This window comes from Hetaerina americana, unplaced genomic scaffold (assembly GCF_022747635.1).
Source record: "Hetaerina americana unplaced genomic scaffold, ioHetAmer1.1.p SCAF_154, whole genome shotgun sequence".
NCBI classification, from domain to species: domain Eukaryota; kingdom Metazoa; phylum Arthropoda; class Insecta; order Odonata; family Calopterygidae; genus Hetaerina; species Hetaerina americana.
The window spans coordinates 152,839-168,405 of NW_027286670.1; the positions used below are offsets into that span (position 1 = coordinate 152,839).

Below are 15,567 nucleotides of genomic sequence, written 5' to 3' on the forward strand. Positions count from 1 at the left end.
TTCAGGTAATAATAGGGATTAAGTAGATGATATCTATTAAGAGTTGTAAGATGATAGCAGAAGGTACAAGTAGGGAAATAGAAAAATTGAGGCATACACTATTGCCTGCGATAAATCTCGAGAGAACGCAAGAGAAATAATGGAGAGAAATACAAGTATAGAACAAATAAACACTTGTTCAGTCGAAGTAGAAGCTTCACTAACCAACCTAGGTTTCTACTCTTACTACCCTTAAAAATTACAATAAGTGTTGAAACCCATTTCGCGTGAAACATTTTTTGTGGACTTTAAATATAAATTTTCATTTTAAAAATGATAAGCTATTTCAGTAATTGGCGTCTGAGACCTTTTAGTACATCTGAATCTAAGCGGATTAATCCAAAACATCGCCTGGAAAGTGATTCCGTGATGTTATAGTTGAATATAAGATGGGAGAGGAAAATCTCAACAGGGAAGTCACACTCTCAGGATAACCAAACGGGAATAAAAATGACCGCTGAATTACGAAATGAGATTAGCTCTCCTCTTTGAAGGTAGTATTGAAGCAAAATTGAAAAGAAAGAATTCTGAATTATTTGAAAACTAACTGAGAATAAAGTTTGCGTATCGTTACTTACTACTCTATAATTGGCACATCAGAAGTAAAATCCCTGACAGAGAAGGAACTGTTTATGACTCGGGGACTATTGGGCGATACGTTTTGAAACATTTAGTTCGATGTGGTATGTTGCCATAAAGGAACAACCAAACCGGATTATTCCGGTGCCAGACCTGCCTGGGAAACCACAGCCGGCCCAGTGAAAGGAACTTTCCCCATAACCTGGTGTAAGAATTTCACACTCCGTAGGACTTAGCACGAGGTGAGCCCTATCCTCGCCAGCCAAACCAACCTTCGCATTGATAATTGTTTTTCTTCATGGCAAATATTAACAAAAAATGACAACGTTGCGAAGGATATACGTACACGTGTAGGAAAATTTCATCGATTTTACGTTTCTAAGAAAGAATGAAAATTAATTATTTTGGGTCACTGTATGTTTAGTGTGTTCAGATAGCACTGTATTCCTGTAAGATATTTATGAATAGTACTGAGGCCATAATTTGCAATACAACGGGAAATATTATCATTGCGGGAGAATTAAATGTAAAAAGTTTCAACTTGAATATTGAAACCGATTATTAATTTAATATTTTAATAGTCCTTCACACAAAAATCCTTTGGAGTACGGTAGCTACAGAATGGACCAACTAGACGGATTAAAAATTCCTCACATTGCTTAGCTCAGGATTTGTTAGATTTTGCGATTTGTACAAATTGAATTGTAATGCTGATGCTCTACACCAAATTACATCTAATCATTCAATGATTCCACTTATGCTAGCAAAAAAGAACTTTTTTTATGTAATACGGAGGGCTAAATCTGCCCTCCGAGTTAAAAATTAAACAAATTGAAAGAAAAAATGTGTATAAAGCTTCAAGGATCCCCAAAGAATGAGAGTTTGAAAAAGGTCTTACGTTAATTTAGGAAACAGATAAAAAATAATTTAAACATGATTCAAATACTTATTATTTGAATGAATAAACAAATGTAATAACGACACCACATTGAGTAACCCGTGCAAAAAATGTGCTATTTTACTGTCGAATTTATATCATCAGTATCTTTAACCAGTCTAACTGAAACAATTCTCCTTTAATAGCTACAGGAGTAATTAGTATTGTCTTTTAATCCTTGTAATTGAAATCAGTAGTCCCTAATGAAACAATTAATTCTACTAATTCAGTACCAGCGGGAAAAGCACATGGAATTGACTAAATAAATAGTACTCTGTTAAATAAAATTATACATTATTACACCTGTATTAGTTTGAAACTTGTTTTAAAAACGAAATACAAAGTCATTTAAAAAAAGCAGAAGTAATGTAGCTACACAAAAAATACGATTGAACCAAAATTTATGCTTCATCTCGATAGACCCAACGCGCAATTTATAGCATTCCCTAAATCCTTAGTAAATTTAGCTAAAAAATATAATAATACATTTGACGAAAAACTTTGTTTTAAGTTCTTTTTAAAATCCAGTTTGGATTTTGGAATGGAAAAAGCAATGTACTTCAGAAAGTCATTTAGCAAAAATTTTTAAGCAGCGAATTTAAACAATCGCCATGCGAGATTGCGTATGGATAAAATGCAAAGGTGTTCGTTGCCCTTTGAAGAGCGTTCGATTTTTTAAAGCCTTCTTTTTTGTGATTTCACCATCAAAGGATGGAATATGGTCATCCATAGTGAATATAAATATATGGGAACTGGAATACCTGAAGTTGTGGGACGTATTAGAACCAATCTAATTTATCCTGCACATTACTACATTGTACCTATCTATTCAAAGGACACTTGATAGTCTTGGATGATGAATCTCTATTGTGTTACGAGGATAGTGGGAAGTAACCAGTGACAATATTCAGGATGGTGAGTGCAATTTAAGCATGTGTTTTGTGTACAAAGGCCTCGAAGGGAACGAACTTGTGCTTTAATATTATATTACTTATTGCCCTTGGTCAAATGATACATAAGTGTTCTATCATTCCACCATTTGCACAAAATTTGGAGAAATAGTAATATTAGGTAATTTGGAGTAAACTCTGACTAATCACTGAAATAAAATCATGATATTGCTTATATTATTTGAAATTTAGGGAATATTTTACTAAGAGTCTACTCTATCATTCGTAAAGGTGTATATTATCTTTCAAGAAAGTTATACCTTAGTTCAGTCGGGGTTTAGGTTGTGGAATTTCTTTTCGTGGAAATTCCCATAAACATACTATATAACGACGAATTTTACAAAGAAAGATAATTAGAAGTATAACTATAAAATTAGGTATGAAAATTAATATATATATATATATATATATATATATATATATATATATATATATATATATATATGTATGTATATACTGGTCTGCTCCTATTTCGACGCCTGCTATTTTTAAGAAATTCTCTCTTTAATTAGAAATGTTTACATGCCTACTACTGCCGATAGTGCATGCATTATGAAGATGTATTGGGTATGTATATTTAAAACTAATTAAACGCAATTTCATTGCATTTAAGTGGTCTTTTCCCTATGCATATTCAAAGATTTAGAACAGGTTACCTGAGGGGATCCTTGTGGCAAATTTCCAAATATGATATAATAATGGATATCGTCTAAAGAGGACTCGATGTTTTGTTTTAAGATTTTTATCTCTCCGATTTATTTTTTGTACTCCATGCCAAACGGTATTTTATATCTGAATATGCATTGTAAACATATTTTTTAGCAGTGCGTTTAATTATTTCCAATAGCAAATGCTAAAAACAGATATTGCAAGCAAGCAAGTGGTCAATAAAGCTTACTCATATCTTAAGGGATTCATCTCTAAAGGAATATTGTATTACGTTGCCTATTTATGTTCAAGTATCTAATAATGTTTTCTTTATGAACTATTTATCTTTTTCGCAAAACCTTATTTTAGCTATCAAATTGAGGTAATCCACCAAAGGAACAAAATGCCATTAGGAAAAGCATCAATATATCTCCTGCAATATCAATAGCCGTCATAAATTTCATCCTAATCTATTTACACTGTACGTATAACAAAGCCTTGAGGCAGAGACCACGAGAGAGAATCAATTATTTGAAATTCCTCTATTTTCATGGGAGTAATCTTTGGTGCACCAGCTGCTTCCAGAAACTGGACATTTCGAATGGAACTTTTTTTTAAGAGTCCGCTCCGTAATGTTGCTAGGAAACCCTACCTGTAGAGGGAAAACTACCTTTCTGGGATGGAGAGATTGTATTCTCACCCATTCTTCGTTATCGCTTATTCCTGCCCCTCAATCTATCATTCTCTCTCATTATCTACCCCCCCCCCGTTCATTCATCCCAAACCGTTATCTCATCCTCAATCCCTATCGACCTTCTCCCACACCTCCACGTCATTTTAACCCGTGAGCCTCCTCAACCCCACCCCTGAAAGCTCCCCCATCGAATACTTTCCCCCATCCACTAACTTGTCCCTTCCTTTAATCCCACTCTCAAAAGCGCTAGCATTAGCCCATCACATTTATCGTCCCATCAAATTTTCTCAAGCACACTCCCCGCGTACTCTTCCTCTAAAAACCCTTCGACCTCGCGGTCGCTCCGTCTTCGAACTGAGGATGCTGGGCAACGGGACGGCTAGGGTTGATAGGTGGGAGAGAGAGAGAAAACGTGGCTACATTTCCTCATAATCCCTCCCTCACCGACTTTCCCGCACCCTCCCCACATCTTTCCGGCACCCCTCTCCCTTAGCTTGAAGAGAAATTCTCTTTAGCGGTGCCTCGGGGCTATCCACCGGAGGAGCAGGCCTTCTCTTACACTGGCCATTGGAGCACAGGTGACGCACCGTCCAGAATTTTATCTCTTGAAGGAGCAGAGATGGGTAAGGGGCAGGGTGTGAGTGGTGCTGCGTAAAGGGAGCGAAGTGACTAGAGGATTGAGGCTGATCGGGATTGGGAGCTGGGAAGGGGTAAAAGAAACGGTTCGAGAAGACGAATGGAGGGAATGCTTGGTAGAAAGGCTAAGGGTGATAAAGGAAGGGCCTTAGAGGAAAGATCCTGGGGTTAGGGTGGTGCGATACATCGATACGGTCGTGCGATTCTCAAAGAAGTAATCCTTGGTACACCAGCTGCTCTCGGCTTCTCGAGGATCATTCAACGGGGTGCTATTTCGGGGGACAATAGAATGATACTGAATCCTCCTAATTAGGGTCCCACTTGTCAAAACTAGAATTATAATATGGTCTTTTTCTACTTTCGTATTTTCAGAGAAAATAAAATACTGTTCAATAATTCATTTCTTGGTGAAAAGGGAATAAGTTAAGGGTCGAGATTGAAACCGGACATAATGGATGATGCTGAAGTGAAATGAAATAATGAAAATGATTAAAAGAGTGATATCAGTTTTACAAATCTATTTTCATTTTTTAATATAATTTATTTTAATTATTCATTGATTTTCAATTGATTGCTTTAGATACAGATAATAATGCCTTTTTTACTTTGTAGTAAGTTCGCAAAGTAAAAAGGCTACCACTAATAATTTTATTTCAGGAATGTGTAGCTGCATCAAACTACTTTGCTCGAAGAAAGGGAGTTTGAGAAGCTTATGGTGGTGGTTATAGCATGATGACATTTTACTGAAAATTAGTATATTTCAGTACGGCGTACGAAAGCAAGTTGAAAGATTTCCGTTACCCACCAAAACCCTACTTCACACTCCTGTCTCTTCTTATTACACATATTTTACAATATTTTAATACGTACTTGTTGAAATAGAATGAATTTCAGTCGAAATATATCATACAGGCTAATTTTATTCCTATAATTTCATTTGTTCCATGGATATTTTGAAAGTGAAATAATCTTAGTAGTAGTAGTAAATTTAGGGGAGGCGACCGACAGTCAGAGGTCATTTCCGCCATCACGGATGGATGGGAAAGGAGGAAGGGTGAAGGGAAAACCGGCGTTGGCATTAACCTACTCTTAACGAAAGGCACCGAAAGGCTCGCAGCTTAACAGCCCATCCGACGGACGGTTTACTCACTCATAGTGCTCACTAAGGGCTATGCTAAGTTCAAAAACGGTAGCTATGTAACAACCATTAAGGGCTTAAATTCTGCCGAGAATTTCCGAGACTGCTCCCTTCCACACGAAGATTAGCAGGGAAAAGTAGATAATATCAGGTTTACATTACTACTTGCTCATCAACGCTAAAATCATCTGGACTAATAATTATCTATTGTATTAATTTCATTGCCCAATACTCAAAGATTGAATTAAAAACCGAGATATTTTGGTTAGAATTTATAGTGGCACACACCATTGCAATATTATTGACTAATTAATAGTTGTAATAAATGTTATACAACATCTGAGAAGCTTTACCTGAAAAACTTTGGGTTTATAACTAAACGTCCACTTCAACTGCAAAAAGAAATGATTTTATACTTCGGACACACTTTCTGTGAGGAAGTAAACACTTGCTGGGTTTTCCCAGTTGTACTACTTGCAATAGTAAGAATTAGTAACCAAAAGCACGATGCATTAAAAACAGCGATACCTGTTTACTCGGTATCGAGATTCGATTTCCAGATCGATCATAGGGGAATCCAATCGGGAGAAAGGGGCTGAGTAAAAAGAAGGAATTCGGGGCGCCTTCCATCTTTTAAGTCAAGACTCCACGGCCCTCAATCCTTTATTCTTCTCCCACCTTCCTTTAATCTTTTCCTTTCCGCCTCTCTGGGAGGTGCATCAACCTCTCCTTCTCCCACCCTTCCTCTCTCGCTGCTCCACGTCCCCCTCAATGATCCGGACGTACTTCATGTTAGGAAAGCGAGCGTGGAATGGGGTCCTTCTTTCATCTCGACGCGGGATTTTGCTGCTACAATGCGGATCACCAATCGCAAAAACACTGTGACCCCTACCTTTTGGAATGAAACCTTATGCTCCCTTAACAGGTTAAATTTGAGAACGGCAGATATCGTCGGGTTGACTTCTGGTTATTGCAAGTGAAAGACAAGGGGAACAATTTCCTTAAAAAGAAGTCAAATGGTCAATAATGGTTACCTTATATATTTCTATAACTTCAATGCAGTACTGACTTAAAGGAGGCAATTCACACCAAAATTGAATACTTGTTAACCACTTCTATTTCTTCCTATCATGCGGAGGTAATCATCTTTTCAATGCACTATTAACCCAATTACATTTAGTGAATGCGATAGTACTAATACGAAGTGTACACGATAGGGGTGTGTTGATGTAGGCACCAGTCAGGAACATTTACAAAGTGCTACTTTGCAGTTATCGATATTAACATTTGATTTACTGGAGTTAGTTGCTCTTTTGTTTAAAAGAGGGATGCGATAGTATACAATTTGAAACTCATATAGAGTTTGGCTCTTTTTACAAGTTTTTTTAATGTTTTAACTTTAATGGATTTCTACAATTAGAATGCTAATCAGAACTTAATTTGGAATGAAAAAAATGTGAGATAAAAATACATTTGGAAGTGAATATATGAAGCGATTATTTGTCACTTGTTAACGTCCTGCAACTGCCGTATTGTATTTAATTACTGTCAGAGTGATATGGAGGCGCATCGTAATATAAATAAAATCAAAGGTGCATTTCGGTCACTGAAAATTTTCCTATAAAATACAGAAATTATTATACCCTGAAAGCAAAGGGTGAACGAATAAAAAACTTGAGCAGTACGCGAAATAATTGGACGAAAAAAAATAATCTGCTTTCCCTTTGTCCATAAATTACATAATTAGGTAAAATAATTTAGTGAATTTTAACAATTTGTGAAGAATAAAAGCAATTAAATCAGCAATGACATAGTAAACTAATGGAATGAATATGAAAACAAGAAGTACTACACTATTTCACGGGTAATATGCATTTACTCGTATTTTTTCAGTGATCAAATCTTAAACTGTGAATGATGAGAGTGATTTTAGGCTTCATTATGATTCGGAGAAATCATTGGCGCAGTATACAAAACGCAAAATTAGTAATTAAACTGCCAAAAATTTCAGAATAGAACCAAAAAGAAATAACTACTCAAGTTTTATGATGCCGTCACAATAGCATTTACAAGTTGATGTAGGTTGCTATGCTGAGGAGCTCATAAACCCAATAAATGATCGCAATTAAGAAGAACGCGTCATTGAGCAATTTCTGGAAATTCAATTTTCAAAAAGTTTCTTTGATATTTTGCAATGAGTAGGCCATGAAAAAGTTACTAGAACTATTTCATACCCTAAAAATAGCTCGCAGAAAATTATTCATAATATCGAAATATTTGGCAAACAAACCCATTCAATTTTTTACTGCTGCCCCTTAGTAACTTCATCTGTATTTTCTGAGATTTATGTCATATTTTTCATTGCCTCCACAATCGTATAGCTTAAACAAAACATAACTGCCTTATGCATCTTGTGGATAAAAATAAATTTCCTTTCTGATATAAATTCACCAGTCACGAATTCACTCGAAATTAGTTGCTGCATTCCAAAGCTGCACGTTCATGACGCCATATATACTACTTTACATTGGTTAAGTGCATAAACAGTAATTCTTCCATTCGCAAAGCTCAGGAGATTTATCCGCTCTCAAGCATGGCCTTTTTTCTTGGCAACGCACCATCGCAATGTAACCTCAAAAATGGATAACGCGTGAAAATTCTGAATGCTACACCACACTACAAACTATTTTCATTCCAACTTCTATAAAATTTCATTCATTTTCGTGAAAATATGGCCACGGAAATTATGGCAATAATAAGCCAATTTAAAACCAAAAATAGAAAAGGAGAAACCTCGCAATCCCGTATGTCTACCATTAAAATGCTATTCTCAAGCATTCACAAAAGAAACTTGTCAGGTACTCTTACAATACCAAAGAATACACGTAGCTCATTATATGCTTCACTGAAATACGTTAAACATTACACTTTTCGCGACGCTCCACGACCGTTGTTTCAGTTACACAGATGATACACGCTACCGTTCCAGGCTATAATTAGTGGATTGTTTTATCATGAAAAGGAATGGAGTTTGTAATATGAAACAGCAGAATTTTACGTTTTCCACAGTTTGTTTGGATTATGCGTTCCTGATGGATGTGTCTTAAGAAATAACTTTAAGAGAGCACTATAAATTCTTTTAACAGTCAGTATAATGTCTAAGACGCGGGTTTGTATACCATCGGGACTTGAAGTTATTTGGATATGAGGTTAATGAATGGAATTCTTGAAATAAGACGGTCATGGATGCACCGAAAATATGTCCTCTATAATGACTAACCATTTTAAATTGGTGAGGCATGAATCTTTAATAATAATTAAATGTATACTGATGTGTAAGAGAGTGTTACTATTGTGGGTTCTGTTGGCCACTGGTAACACGCCAAGTGTGGTCGGAAATAGATCTTTAGTGAAACATGAAAAATGATAGTATTCTGTTCATGGGAATAAAGGTGACTTTCACCGATATTATGCATTCAAAGGAGAGTTTTGAGGTTTCGATTCTCGAGGATGGTTTGCTCAGAATAGCCCATGTGTCAGTTGGGGTTTACCCGTTCCATATGGGCGCCTATGTCGGCACATTTTATTTATTGATAACATTTTTCGTAGAAGGCGAACGCGTTTCAGCAGCCACAAGTTTTGCCAGAGGGAAAGAAATCGATGGAGGGAATGTATGGTTGGCGGGTTTCGGAAAGGAGATATCTGAGGGGTTATAGGTCTTCTTCGTGGAGAATGGAGGTTAACTTGGAAGCGACGTTCTTGCTTTTCATATCCTATCATCTCTGGATTTAACCATCAACTTTCTCGATTTTGATATTCACTTCAGCAACAATACTTTCAATGTCATCTCCAACACCAAACCAACCAAATACTAGCGCTATACCTACTTAAACACATGCCATCTTTTTCACGCCAAACGCACCGTTGCGAGTTGAAGCATGCTCTGTTCGTCTTAACTCACAATGATACTAACACGTGACGCAGCATTAAAATATTGCTTTATCCTGAAAAAAAAGTCAGCCGAGGTCTATGAATTGCTACAGAAATCGTATAGACAGCATGTCCTATATTTTATCACAGCTAATAGGTGGTTGAAATTTGAAAAAGACTGCTTAAAGAGTGAAAGGAGACGAAGAATTTCATAGGAAGGCGGACACGGATCTCCAGTCACTTCTCTTACGGAAGTAAAAACTAACACAGCTGCTGCTATTCTGATAGGAGATGTTTCATTTACGTTCAGGGCGCTATTAAATTTATTGAAAAACTCATTTTGTGGCGACCACAACATGGTAACAGTGAAAGAGTGCGTGAGATATGCTTTTGCGCTGTGAGTTCCGCGAAATCGTAATTATTTCACAAAAATAAATACAAATACTGTTGTTCACCCTCCTTATAGTAAAAAATCAGCCACATGTAACATTTTCCTGTCCCTAAATGTGAATAAAAACCTACGTGGAAAGTGTTTTTAATGATAACGGACAGACGCAGGTGACCTAAAGATGTTTAAACTTACTGCCGCTGACGCAATAATAGAGTCAAACCCATTAATATTGTATCAAAGATATTATTCCCATTATGCTCACAATCTAAAATTTAATTGAAGTTTTGCACAGTAAATATGCAGATAAAATAATCAATATTTATTTAACAATTCACTTCAATTAAATCTCCGAACAAGTCCTTTGAAAAACGCATAATCTCGAAAAGTTACTGAATCAGAAAAACCTTACGCAACCCCCCCCCCCTCATATCCCACATCTATATTATCTCTTTCCCACACAACTTAACTTATATCTTCCAAAAAAATCCATAGTTTAAAGTGCGATTAATAAAACCTTCGTTGCCGGTATCAATTTATTCCGACGCATTTGAAGGAAGCCTAATCTCTCCGATAAATCAATTCACGGTACTGATCGTAAAGAAGTGAACCTCCGTCTCATTAAAACGTTTCGCAAGCTGGAAAAATAACCTAAAATCACCATATTCCTTAAACCAATTTTCCTTTTCTGTTCTACTTGACTGTTCACATTAAACTTTCCAAGATGCAAGCTCTTCCGTGACATACAGGGACGCACCCAAAAGTGGTAGGACTGATTTTCTCTGGCGCGAACGGAGCGGTGGAGGGGGGTCTGCCTGGCAGGGTAAGGTGCAGGTGGCTCTTAGCAACAGACCGACACTAACTTCAGTTGCCTGTGGGCTGTCGTAGAGTGAGGACACCGGTTTTAGTGAAGCAAGTTTTTTGTCCGCGTCGAAAAACAAAATGAATCTGAATTTAGAGCAACGTTATTCCTTTGCGAAACTCGGGAAGACGGCAACTGAGACCCTCAATATGATCAAGCAGGCTTATGGAGACACTGCCTTAAGCCGTTCCACAGTATTTGAGTGGCACAAGTTGTTTAAAGAGGGTAGGGAGCTCGTTGAAGACGACCATCGCTCCGGATGGCCGTCGACGGCAAGAACCGACACGAATGTGGACAGAGTGAGGACACTGCTAAACACAGACCGACGGTTAACCAGTGAAGAAATTGCAGACCAGTTGGGTCTATCTGCATCCAACGTCCAACGCATTATTTCACAGGATTTGGCCATGCGCAAGGTGTGCGCCAAGATGGTGCCATGGCGCGCTCGTCGTCAGACAGCTCCTGGCCAAATTTGCCGCACCCGCCCTATTCCCCCGATCTGGCACCACCGGACTTCTTCTTCTTCCCCCTGATGAGAAGACAGCTCAAGGGACGAAGTTTTGACTCGATAAAGGCCGTTCAAGAGGCTTCGACGAGGGTTATCAACGGCATCCCCAAAGAAAATTTCCAGCGGGTGTACGGGGAATGGGAGCAACGTTATACTAAGTGTGTAGCAGCTCAAGGAGCATACTTTGAAGATTATTAAGTCGATGTAAGTATATCGTCAATAAAATTCTTGTAAAAAAACAGTCCTACCACTTTTGGGTGCGACCCTGTAAACCCCTATTTCTGGTTCTACTTTTTTCATAATCTGCCTGCGCCTCCAAATACTTCATTCATTGCATATTGTGCCAATCCTGCTCGCCTTTTACATCGGCTGTTTTACCATCACTCTTTCCAGCCGATAAAATTACCATTCTTATGCCACAAAATCGGGTATTTCCATTAATTATCCCATCCCCAAACACTCCGCTTCCCTCTGCCAACCGTTTGACAACTGATACTCCATCTCATGGGGTAAAAACTTCCCCTATCAGTAAGCAACTACTGGATGAGAACTTGTCTGACGCAAAATATCTGGCTATTAAGCTTTTCAACGTTGGCTGGATATCATTCACTGTGTGCCAAAGGTCACCTCCCCACATTTAGCCTTGCGGCTCCTCATTCTCCTCCCCTGTCACAGCCTTCATGATCTCCAAATATGAGAAAATTGCTTCGTCTGCAATTATCTGAAGAAGGCTATTTTGAACGCCAAAACGTTAAAAATAAAGGCTTCTTTTTTATCTATTATCTAAGTTTCTGTTAAATTAGAGCCATAAATGATTTCTAATCGCCGCTCTACATTAGGTTTACTGGAATATGTGTGTGTGTACGTTTATACTTCAGGAAGGAACAAGAACCAGAAACGACCATGCAAATTTGGTGCATATGGTAAAACGTCAACAATTCTTATAGGCGTCTCAAATAGCGCTGAACTTTGAATATCCCCCTTTTCATGTGGGAGTTCCATACCAAGCGGTAGTGCGATCCATATAAGAAATGTTGGCAGAGAACATTTTCCTTCCTCTATTTTGCCAATGGTTTCCAAGTTAAAGCAGAAAAAAACGATATAAAATCTCACAGCTACAATTTCAGAAAGATAGTTCCAAGGTTCTTTGATTTAAAATGAAGCGTGAGGCAAGAAGCAGAATTTTTTACGCACTCAAAACCTGATACACCCTTTATACAGTATCCCGCGATCCATATAACTTTTAACCCACAAGCAATTAGATTGTATTAACCGATACAGAAAAAACTATTCCAAAATATATAAAGCTCCATGCACTCTTCAGATAGTGCACAAAAGGTTCCACTGCTTATGTCATTCAGACACGTTATTTTATGACTTGAAACGAAAAGAAAAATCGCGGTTGCCATCACTGCGGATACTTAAACGAAGCCAAATAAATTGACAGTGAGTGATGTTCAGTTACCGTAAAGAATCAATATGGGAGCTTACGGAAATATCCAACGAGTACAACATTCATAAAATCCTTAATAGCTTAAAATTTAATTAGTGAATGAAAAATTTTTAAACATCTATTATAATATAGAAATATAGACATAATTTTGTCAGTTTGCCAAAAGTTTGATTAAAAAAGGATTTAATTAATGCGGAAATATTATTTTTCTAAGCAAACATTTGTAAAAGTTTGAACTGAAGGGAACAGATATTACTTCACCTTACGAACGACAATTGTCTGGACAACGCATCTAAAGGAACGTATTAAATTCTTAAATTGAAACCGACAGCTGGCCCTTCCCCAATAGAGTTGAAGGGGTTTCGATCAATGAAGAATGACACGTGCGGACATGTAAAATAGCCTCAGCTACGATCTCCGCCCTTCAAGTGTACTCACATTTGACATCCAGCATGACCGAAAGCGGTTGTGACGCTCCGAGCACGTTCCTCGCTTCACAGGTGTACGTTCCTGAATGTGACCGCATAGCCGGGTGGAAGGAAAGCGTTGGTTCGAGTCCAACGACGTCGCCGACGTTTGATGCGCTGCTCACTACGCTAATCGTGCCGTAGCTGTCACGACGGGAGGCCTGAAACACAATAAATGCGAAGATAATAATTAAAAACACAGATAGATGTAATGTCAAGAATACAAGCTGTAAAGCTAATTAAACTCCGAAAGGCGCCATTAAACGTTAAAAACACTAAAATTTCATGAGATTAATGTATATATTCCGTACTTCATTACTATGTGTGTGTATATATATATATACACACACATATATATGCATATATATATACACACACACATATATGTATATATATATATATATATATATATATATATATATATATATATATATATACTACCTTGATCAAAAAGTTCCAGGAATAACCACCGTGTGGCGCTCCCATCGTTCCGATTTGAGTTATGTTTTTTTTGTTAAATTGGTACATCTGTTGTTGATATTCCCTTTAAATCTTAGTGTCATAACTTGACATTTGCAAAAGTTACGTAGCCAAGAGTACATCTATCTCTGTGTGTGTTGGCGATTTTTTACAATTTCAGAAATGGATTTAAATTTGCAACAACGAACTTGTATTAAATTTTGCGTAAAAAACGGATTTAGTGGCGCACGGACGTTGGAAATGTTGGAAAAGTGTTTCGGCAACGATTCTCTAAAAAAAACGGTCGTTTACCAGTGGCACGAGCGGTTCAGAAGTGGTCGTGAGTCAATCGAAGATGATGAACGCAGTGGCAGACCATCGACATCGAAAGTCGGTGAAAAAATTGATAAAGTAAAAGAAATGTTGGTCAATAACCGCAAATTAACCATCAGAGAAATAGCGGAGGACTTGAACATTGCCTATGGATCCGCCCAAGACATTGTGGTTAATGATTTGGGTTTCCGTCGTGTAGCAGCAAAGTACCTCAATTTCATGCAAAAAAGAGACCGTGTTGACGTCGCAAAAGACATGATTTGCGAGGCTGAATCCGATCCCACATTCATCAAAAGGATCATTACTGGAGACGAGACGTGGGTTTATGAGTACGACACGCAATCCAGACATCAGGCAAGTGAATGGCGTTCACCAAATGAGCCGAGACCAAAAAAACCACGTCGTTTTCAGTCAAAAAAGAAGGCAATGCTGACGGTTTTCATGGATTACAACGGTGTAGTGCATCATGAATTTTTGCCAGAAGGCCAGACAGTAAACAAAGAGTATTATTTGGGCGTTATGAGACGTTTGCGTGAAGCAATTCGCCGAAAGAGACCAGAAATGTGGGCAGAAAACTCGTGGATTTTGCACCATGATAACGCACCGTCGCACAGTGCTATCATTATTCGTAATTTTTTGACGAAAAATGCAACAAATACCATCCAACAGCCACCGAATTCACCTGATTTGGCTCCCTGTGACTTCTTTCTGTTCAATCGAGTTAAAAAACCATTACGGGGAACGCGTTTTAGCAGCCGAGAGGAAGTAATGGAAAAATCGCAGGAAGCACTGATGGACATACCGAAAACCGAATATAAAAAATGTTTCGAGGATTGGATCAAGCGCTGGCATAAGTGTGTTGCAGTCGATGGGGATTACTTTGAAGGGGACAATAAAGATTTAGATGAATAAACTTGTATTTTTAATTTTCTGAATAAATTCCGGGAATTTTTGATCAAGGTAGTATATACATATATATATATATATGTGTGTGTGTATATATATATATATTTTTTTTAAGGTAATCTACCGGTTAAGGTAGGTTTTTGGATGGACACAACTAACAAACAAATATTTTATTACTCTTAACAAAACACAAAATCCATCATCCTACTCTATATCAGGTCCCTCTTCATCTCTGAGTACTTTCTTCCTCCCTTCATCCCGTCCAACATCCCTATCCTGTTCCTTCCCTTTACTCGTTTGCCCAACATTCTCCCCTCTATCACAGTCTTCAATATCCCACTGCCGGTCAACACCCCGTTCCTCCACTTTTCCTGCCTCCATAGGATTGCTCCCAACATACCCCTCTCTTCGCCCACCATACCAAGTACTTCCTCATTTGTTTTCTTCTCTGTCCATTTCACCTTCTCTATTCTTCTCCACACCCACATTTCAAAAGCCTCCAATCTACGTCTATCCTCCTGCTTCAATGACCACGTTTCCGCGCCGTACATAGCTACGCTCCATATCAAAGTTTATATGTATATATATATATATATATATATATATATATATATATATATATATATGTAACACTTTATGA

At 37.7% G+C, this 15,567-nt stretch overlaps 1 protein-coding gene across 1 annotated transcript in view; it reads right to left on the reverse strand.

The window, feature by feature from the left end:
• LOC139686950 (kin of IRRE-like protein 2) overlaps positions 1-15,567 on the reverse strand; it is a gene marked incomplete at its 5' end in the record, with an annotated part of 594,080 nt that overhangs the window by 144,818 nt on the left and 433,695 nt on the right. Inside the window, one exon of the mRNA XM_071583986.1 lies at positions 13,201-13,390. Coding sequence (XP_071440087.1) covers positions 13,201-13,390 — 190 coding nt within the window. The remainder of the gene's footprint in view (positions 1-13,200; positions 13,391-15,567) is intronic.